Here is a 9754-nt window from a genome sequence, read left to right as displayed (position 1 = left end):
AACAGTTGGGAAAACAAGACGCAACAGCTTATAAGTTCCTTCGTTTCTCTTGTCATTATCTTCTTCGTCTTGTCTTCTTTTTTTTTTCAAGCAGTGATGTTAGGTTTGAGCTGGATAGCCATCTCCTCCGTGTCAGTGCAACATTTGTGTTTTTACGATACCTTCGCTTTCACATTCTTATACGGTTCGTTACACGGGCGAAGTTCCCTGAACGCTGCTGAAAACAAATACAATCGAGAATGAAGAAACAGCTACGACATTTACGCACCTTGTATTCGCTGAATGTTCCCTCCCTTCCATTCTTTCGTTCGTGCCCTCAGGATCTTCACAACATTATTTACACTAACAATTTATCTGTGAATTTTCCTTCAGGTCCACCGTCTTCTTATTCTATTTCACCCCTTCCTTTACTCCATATGGTCACGTGTTCCTCACGTTCCTGTTCCCTTTGTGTTGCCAGCCATATTTTTTGCTACTGTATTCTTTTCTTGATTTGTTCCAGCAACTAGGTTTATATTTGTGCTGGACAGACTAGCAGTTCAAAGTACGTGCGTCCAACAAGCGCATTTTTACGGCACCTTCGCCCTCAACTTCTCTACCACCCGGCAGATGGCGCCACTTCCTGATGTCCTCGCCGGGCCGCTCCAACGCCAGCGCTGCGCCAGCGCCTCACTTCAACGGTGCATGCGCAATGCCGCCACGGTTCTGGCGGGTCTGCCAGGTCCTCTTCGCCCTTTCGCCAGTGCAGGATCTGACGCTCGATCACTGGCGCGTTTCACTCGCACGATCGCGCGTGTTTACGCACGGGCCCATTTCCCATGCCTGCTCTTTCATGTCGTGTGCTTTACCCTTTATTCCTTTATTCGAAGGCTGCGTACGGATCCTCGGGTAGCAGTTTCAGCTATCACTAACCTGTAGGCTGGTCAGCAGAGGGGTGCGGAGCACTGGAGAATTTGTTTCAGTGGAATTACCGTCGTGTAGCGTATGTGTAGGCAGCGACCGGGACAGTTATGCTGCTTCGAGGGATATACAGGTAGTCTTCCGATAATTCAAAAATTTTTTTGTCTGTTCTTCTGAAGTAGTATTCTGGCTGCAGTTCGTGCCGTTGGCATGCAGAGCATGCGACCGGCGCTCGTATCCCGAAACGAAGGCAGGTCATCGTCTTCGTCTCGCACCTATCCCCTGCTGGATTGCCGTATCATCGCGCCTATTATACAGATCTATCGCGGATTATGATGTTATATCGCCGAGAGCGTCGAAGGTGAACGCAGTCGTGAGTGGACATACACCTGGATGCACTCCGGCGGCCGTGAGTAAGCCATCCTACGTTGCACGTGCTTTGGAACACCGAATCGTCCACGCCGTTTTCGGTTACCTTGGGTGTGTGTGTACTTCATTGACTCGCAAATATCTGCGCACGGTGTTTAGACCATTCCCTTCCAAACTTTGCTTGTTGTGTGACATTTGACTATGGCTATAGGAGGCTGGCTGGGCGGAGGTGCCGAAACGACCCTGCTGCATGCATACCTAGGCTCTTCTGGAGATGCGTCCCGCACGATGATGGGTAGAACGGAACCATCAAATCATTCGAACGGTGAGCGGAAACGCTGCTATCTAGACTCACTGCACAAGGTTCGCCGTAGCAACGCAGCGCGCGGTGCAGGCATGGTGCGTTCGTTGACCGGCTCGCTTAGGGCCATGTGCGCTTCCGCAGTGGCGACGGCACGTTCTTACCTCGAACATCCTTCGGGTCTCGAAGACGGTTCGAGTTCCGATCCAGTCGAGGAGCAGCGGCGGACATGACCCCACTGCCGTCGACACCACCATCCGCAGCAAGTCCAGCAAAAGCGGTGTGACGGTGCCGGCGTAAAAGTACCGACGTGTATCGACTACGGTTTCAGACGGAAGTGGTGTTCGACCAGTGCCGCGTGGACGCCCGCTGTGTGTGCCGGTGTTGTGGCTGTGCTGTGCTACATCAACTCACTGGATGGCGAGTTTGTGCATGACGATATGGTGGCGGTGGTGGGGAACCCCGATGTCACCGGTGAGAACAGGCGACACGCGTTGACGCTGCCGTCGTCGCTCTGGATGAACGATTTATGGGGTCGACCGATGGCTGATCCCAGGAGCCATAAGTCATACCGGCCGCTCACAGTGCTCAGCTTCAGGTGAGAAGATGCCCTTATAAATAGCAGAAGGTAAATCTTAGTTCGTATTGGCGTGGTGCTGTTTGGAAAGAATGTGTTTAGTAGAACAAAGAATCTGCAACGCAGCATTGCTTAAACAGTGAGCATCGTGCGTGCTAAGTGTAAGAAACGAATAAAGTGAACAAAGTCACCCTCTGGCATGCATCAGTGCTTCACGAACTGCTGCTGTGCAGTCTTCTGGCGTGTTTGGTGTGTGACATTCGTGGGCTGTTGTCGTAATCACCTTGTTATCGGCTTAAAATGTAGATGGTAAAGTGATGCGGGCGTTGCACAATTCATTTGCTCACTTTATGCTCGCATCACGGAAAGGTGCAAATAATTAAAGAAGGCGGCGTTTGTAGCATAGTTAGCAGAATAAGTGCCAGGTAAAAATCTCTAATTTATTAGGCGCCTTTTTGAACACTAGAATGAAAGGCACAACAATTTACGCTTTGCTGATAGTAGTTTAGCCTTTCATGAAATCGTATCAAACACAGCTTTATTGGAAACTGGATAATCGAGCAAAATATTATGTTCGCTTATGCATAAGTTCATTACTATGTTGGCAATGTACTCATTGAGTTGTGCATGTAACTGGAAAGGACGGTAAGAAATGTACATACAGGTGCATTTTCAAATACTGTAGTATTGCGCAAAAGTATGAAGTGCTACCAATGATTCGAAACTTCCACATACTGATTTTTTCCAGAATGCGATGTTGTCCCCGTTGATGTCTTGCGTTTATATAATGCGTTATAGCAATACTACAATTTTCAGTAAACATTTAGAAGTCGTTTTATTTAGCGGAATCTTGTTGGAGTTCAATTGCGTGCAACGAATAAATCCGAGTATGTGTACTTAGCGACAAGCAATGTTGCCAGAAAACATCCTTCATTCACCGCAGAGAAACCAGATTTGAAGTGTAGAGAAACGCCGCCTTAAAATTTCTGAAGATGCTTGTTCATGCGTGAAGTATATTGTAGTCCAAGTTTGTTGAAAACTTTCATTAAGACAACATAAAAAGTGGAGCCTGTAGTCAAACAAGAACAACACTTGCGCTAACTCTGAATGATGAAATTTTGGAGCGTAGCGCGTTCACTAAGTCTCGAGTCTTTAAAAAGATGTCTTCGTGAAAAAGTTCTGGGGTTAGCAAAGAAAAACTAAGAAAAAAATGCTGCTAAGATGTTTTGGAAGTACGATCTGAAATGCTGGAAGAGCTGAATACGCTGACCACGTGCTCCAGAAACGGGAGCAAAAATTGCGGCATCTTATAACTGACAACTGAGCCTATTCCAGGTTTTAAAACATATTGGAGCCCGGTTCTTGTGGTAATTGAGGACTATTTTTTTAAGGCGTTCGAGGCACTACAATAACATAAGTATCTAGCGATTGCGGAAGGATGATCGAACGTGTGCACAGTTGTGAAAAAATAAAGTTATTGAAATATGGGGCAAGTGCCCACCGTGCCATCTATCTTTTCTGCTCAGGCGATGCTCAATGAACCGGCGGTTAGTGCACGAAGTTTAGCCTTACTTACAAGCCCCTCGGTGGAATTACTTTAATGGCCACTAGGTGACACTGATATGCGAAACTTTGAGCTTGTCGTTTTTTTTTTAGTTTTGACCCACCCGCAAGTTAAGCCACACAGTTGAAAACTCTGCCCCGGGAACTCGGTAGGCGCGGAGCCTTCCTTCCGATATGAATTGCCAATGCGGCTGCGTTTTCTTCACACGGCCACGTGTGTCGGCTGGCGTTCGATAGGGCGCCTGACCTTTCGCCTTTGTTCTACCAGGTTTTTTTTTTCGTTGAAGCGAAATAATGCTGAAAGGATGCGGGGGAACTGCTGAAACGCCGTTTGCGCGCGTAATGACCCGCGGCAGCGGGCCAGTCAAGCCAGGCAGCTGGCGTAGCGGAACTTTTTCTTTTTGCGCGCCTGGTGGGAAACGTGGCGGGAAAACTGGGAAACTCGCAGAGGCGTGTCTTGTTTTTCTTACATCAGCTCGGCGTGCGGCCAGTGGAAGAAAGGCGAGGAAAAGATGAAGATGCATCACCGACTACCGAATGAAATCACTGGACTTGTTCTGGGACAGAACTTGTTCTGGTATGGACAGTCCGAACCAAAACTATGCGTGACGCGGATCCCTCGCATAAAAGAGAAAGAAAAGAAAAATCAGCTCCCTTGTCGCTTGCAGCCGGTACAACGATAAAACACTACGTTGACCGAGCGCACTATAGTAGAGGTACCAAAAATTGGTCGCCTTCCCAGAAAAGTGTAACTCTAGAACAGTTCAAGAGCATGTGCCAGTCAATCGTGAAGGTGGGCATATTTGTTAGCACTTATTAACGAAAAGCTTCGTGAATTCGGCCTCAAGATTCCAAGGTGCGTGCGATGGTTAAAAAAATTCAGCTTTTTTTTACATTCCTAGTTTTCAAAAAAAAAAAGATTTTGTACAGCTTGTCCATCTGTCACAGCTTGTGTCTCTTTAGGAAAAAAAATACATTAATAAAAGCCTGGTTTGTTAAGGAATTAACCGAAACTTCAGCATTGCTGTTCTTACACGTCTGCGGAGCCCCTTCAGGATCTCCTTCCTCCGCAATGTGCTTTGCAGCTTGGAAGTTTCTTGTTAATGCACGTTCTTTCAATTGCCCTAAGCATTTGTGCTTCTATCATGCGTCGATTTCGAAATCTGAATTGTCAAATTTCTGACTTCCCCACTGGGAAAGCATGTTATTTGCACTGGAGCAATGAACATTACCGCAACATTGTCGGCCACTTAACACAAATTCTTATACTATGCCTTTAGCAGCAAACAAGTAAAGTCGAGCGAGCTCGCCGGGCAGCAGAAGACGCTGGATCGCTTAACCCGGGTGGCCAACCATGATGACTCTAAGAGTCTTCACATTCCTTTTGAGCAATAAAAGTTCTTCAATCAGTGAATCGTAGCGGACGGGAATTAAATGCAAAAGTCGAAACGGTGCCCGGAAGAAGCGCGTGCTACAACCTCCACAGCCTGAGCACGAACAGAAGTCGTCGAGCCGTTTACGGTAAACAACAGCACGCATGGATGAAGTCATTGGCGCCTAACTATATGACATGTTTTTATTAAAATGGTAACATATTGAATGTACATAAAAAACGGAATGGATTTTTTTTTCTGATATGCATCTGGAGGCCCTCCAGATGTCAAAGCCATTTACTTTTGTACTTTCTCGCCATTAAGCCGAGATTACTTCACAGAGTGCTCGTCTTCCTTTAGTATGTCCAGAAGTATGCAGAAATTGGTGATACAACTCACCCTATGAGTGCTGGCATATTTCCTGTTTGTTCAAATATAAGAGCACAAAGTTCACAAAGATTTTCATTCATAAAGACCTTTCGCTGGCTCGTGAACAATGCTAATAATGCCGTTTGCTGCTACACTGATTTGCCGCCTTCTCCTGTGAACGAATGCAGCTTACGAACTGCTTGAACTGCTTTGGGAATTATAGGCGAGGGCCTGCACTCAAAAACACACTAAAGTTATTGCCCGCACGCAAATGCTGCTCGTCATAAGACGCACCAACAAATAGCGATAAATAATAACTCACCTGCGCATGCTGCCAACTAACACAGAACGGTCTCCACGAAATATGAAAGTCTTTTGACCGCAATAAGATTTTGGCAAAATGATCAAAGACGGTAAATATAAAGCGGGAAGAACGGTGCAGCAGTAGAAAGATAACGCCCAGAGAAATATCATGAAGTGTAAATCAAAGATTGTAGGAAAAACCATTCGAATAGCAGGGCAAGTACGGACACTGGCCAGTAGTAATAGCGAACTTGTTAGCGAATGGTAATCTGGAAGCGCATGAAAACACGGACACGAGAAGAAACGAAGACGAACACAAGCGCTTGTCTTCGTCTCCGTTTCTTCTCGTGTCCGTGTTTTCATGCGCTTCCAGATTACCATTCCGTGATGACAGACCAACAAGCCCACATTGCCACCCTCGTTGTTAGCGAAGGCAGCGGTCCATTGACAAACAGATCTTACGCTAACAAATACGGCCTCTTGATTATCACACACGCTCTAGATCCACTGCATAAATAGCTCGTAGCCGCTCATGTGTACGGAAAACATGGCCTATATATGTAACTCTCTGCTATGCTTAGATATGATGAAGAAGTAAGTCTCAGAAGATATTGCTGGATCAGAACATAGTGAAAGACTGTCTTTCTCTCGATAAGAAGAAATCTTTTAAGTCATGAGGGTCTCACAAGCAATAGTTTAGCATCCACATTTGCTGTCATTTTTGTCCAGGGCTATGCAACAAAGCCTACACTTTCTACGTGGAAATGAAATGTTTTATTATAATACATACAATTGTTCGGAGCTGTCGGCGAAACAGTGCCGACGACATGTACAGTAACGACATGCACACATGCATTCTGTGTTGCTAAATCTAAAGATGCAAGAAAGACACTTTTTCTTACGCGGGCTATAGTTGGCAATGATGTAAGTCAGACTGAGCAGGACGATGACTGTTACTGTCTAACACAATCTAAAGGTTGCTTTTCAGTGACACATTGAAGCGCGTGTTTTGTGGAAGAAAAAAAAAGGCTCCTTACACTCGTTATGTTCGAAGCACGATCAAGTTCAATACGCACATTCTTCTTAGGCACCTCAGCCGCGTTGATTTCGATTTAAATATGCGGCAATGGTTATGGATCATAAGCAGTATGGAAAATCCGTCTGTTCAGATAGCTGCTAAGGAAACGAAGCAGTCGTCTGCTTCGTTTCCTTAGTAGCGGTTCCTCAGACCCTTCTCTCAAAAGTCATGATGTCAGGGGCGTCTAGAAGTGTTTTATCTAGAAAGCAAAACAAAGTATCGCCACTCTTGTGTTGCCCATTGCCTTAGTGCTTTACTGAACGCCAACAAAGTGGACCACGACATGCCGCGCTAATGGTGACGCATTGTTTCCTGCGAGTAAGGGTCTAGTGTACCATAAAGTGCTGGATCATTGAGGTAATTTAGAAAGCGCTCCTGCTCTTTCGGTAAACTTCGCTCGCTGGGAAAGATTTCTAGAGCCTTAAGGGCTACAATGAGTCTGCGTGTAAATCGAAAAGCGATATTTCTCAATATCTATAGGATCTGCAAAGGATCACATGGTTTTGTGAAGTCGTTCTTCTCATGTGGAAACGACTTTTACCGATTTCAAAACCAAGTGACAAAATAAGCACTGCTTTCCTAAGTGGAAAAAGTAGATCGTCGCAGTTTTGTTAAGACGCCTGCTTGTACTCCAATCAGTTTCCTTCTATTTCCTTTTTTTTTACCGTAAGAGTTAAACGTAAGGCTCTCTTGCGAGATTATCTGCTATGGCGTAGAGAACTTTAAACGCATTACCTCTCCCTTCGGAAAACAGTCAGTACTGGAACCGATTATAGTCGCGTTTTGTTCACTTATAGGAACTAGCTAGATGATGCCCAACTTATCTAATGCAACATATAACAAAACATTTTGTGTTTCAGCTTCATAGCGCCTGCAGCGCAAAGTTAGTATTTACGACGCAACTCGTCGTAAATTTGCTCTGGATGTTTTAGTCGGTCGGAGCTATCTTTACAAACACAAGGTAACGTTAAGGACCCACATACATACCTAAATATTCCAGACTTACTCCTAACGCCCGCTAATAGCAATCAGTCGTCATCAACAAAAACCATGTAACGAGGTTTATTGTCATGAGCAAAATATCACAGTATATGAATGAAAATACAATAACATATAATAATCAAACGGTGTACTTGGAACCGAAAGACCAGAATTAAAGAAAAGGTTTACATTTTTATGAGGTAAGCTCACGCCATTCAATTCAATTTAATCTCACCAATTCAAGTAATTCAAACTAGTACGCGTTGGAGACTGTTAGACTGTATATAGCATTTAGTAAAGATTGTCTTTGGAACACATATCTTGTGATAGCAGCATCAGGTGTAGCAACAAAAGTCTGCAAACGTTATCATTAATTAAGCAAGCAAAAATGATACGCACTGTCTGTGTTTGTTATATATCCTTGATTAATAATATTTAAGCAGAAAATGCTGAAGCGTACTGTTTTAACAATCGATGCGACATAACGGATTCCTTTCAAAACTTGTATCTTCTAAGTTGAGTCCACAAAGCGAGCAACTGTACAGCAAGACATCAGTGAGGAAAAAAACAAGAAGGCAATGATTAGAATACATAGACATTTGTAGCCCCTTTCAAGTGACAAAAGAGCCATCCAATTTCTCAGCACCTTCTTTCATAGCAGACGAGAACAGCTGCAGACTCACAGCATGCTGCACCGTATTACGGAAACCGCGTGTAGAGCCACGCGCACAATGATCGTCGGCCACGGTAGTCGTCCCTTTGATGCTAGGTCTGCGCACTCGCCAACGGCCTCGCGTTAAGCGCGGTTCGTTTCAACGGGTATGGTTGCCCGTAGCCACGGAAAAAACGCGAGAAATGCGTTGAAACGTGCCGCTCCGCTGTGTCTGGTAACGAGCTGGCAGCCGTATGCCCACTCGCTATAATCGCGTATCGTGGTGGATTCTGCGGATTGCATTAGTCACTCGGGAGTACAATACCAGGTACCCTTTTCACGGAAGTGCGTGCGAAAGTTTATTCATCCGCACCGCGGCTGTCCATTACTGGAGGAACATTGCGCGAACGTGTACGGCCGAAATTGGAAACTGTCTGGAGCACTGACTCACAGCTATAGCAGTGATGAGTAATAAATTTTCTTTACTTAGGTGGAAGTTTCAAAATATTTAAACTGGGGATATTTAATAAAAAGAAAATTACCAGTACACCAAAAGAACTCGCTCTCGGGCTAGTTAGTACTTTTCTCTCGAGTATTGAGTTTGGGCAGCGCAAGTATACACAGGACAAGAAGGCGCACAGAACGACGTGGAGAGACGCTGTTGCTGGTTCACAACTGTTTTTGTCCTTTGTCCTGAATTCTGAGCACTTCTGAAGGCTCAGTAACTTCGACGACTGTGGGACTTGGTGAGATCCGTGCTGACGGAACCCTTTGCGGTAGGTTAGTGCGTGTTCGCTGCCACATATACTCAATCACTTGAGCTTCCAACTTTTCACACGCTTTTTACACGCTGCGTAGTGCATACATGGACAATGCCTGTTCACGTCGTTTTGTGCGCCTTCTTGTCCTGTTCCATTTAGCTGCACAAACTTAGTACCACTACACCACTAAGTAAAACCCAGCATTACTGATAGAACAATAATTGCTACTACTACTGCTGCAATGACTACTATACTACTGTCACCACTACTCCTACGAATAAAAGGACCTAATCTCCTCTAAAGTAGTAGTTTACGTCTCAATGGCTAAACGAGTGCTAATTCATTTCCGTTCATGTGTTGTCATAGGCTTTCGCGCCTAATTCGCAGAACGTTGTCAAATTATCGTAATTAGTGCGTACTTTAGGTGATAAGATCAAACGACTTTTTCAAAACATATTGTCTTTTTGGTATTCACTAGTAGAAGTCCGGAATCCAGAATTAACTTACGAAAGATAATTGAAGGTGAA

At 44.9% G+C, this 9754-nt stretch overlaps 1 protein-coding gene across 1 annotated transcript in view; it reads left to right on the top strand.

Annotated features, from left to right (window-relative positions):
• Positions 1-751: 751 nt before the first annotated feature.
• The window catches only part of LOC119432595 (protein O-mannosyl-transferase TMTC1-like), a 116646-nt gene continuing 107643 nt past the window's right edge, over positions 752-9754 (top strand). Inside the window, 1 exon segment of the mRNA XM_049658520.1 lies at positions 752-2168. Coding sequence (XP_049514477.1) covers positions 2011-2168 — 158 coding nt within the window. The 5' untranslated portion in view covers positions 752-2010.

The sequence above is a fragment of the Dermacentor silvarum genome, chromosome 11, assembly GCF_013339745.2.
Source record: "Dermacentor silvarum isolate Dsil-2018 chromosome 11, BIME_Dsil_1.4, whole genome shotgun sequence".
NCBI classification, from domain to species: Eukaryota; Metazoa; Arthropoda; class Arachnida; order Ixodida; family Ixodidae; genus Dermacentor; species Dermacentor silvarum.
Note: the sequence above shows the minus strand (reverse complement) of the source record. Positions and strands in the feature narration are given on the sequence as shown.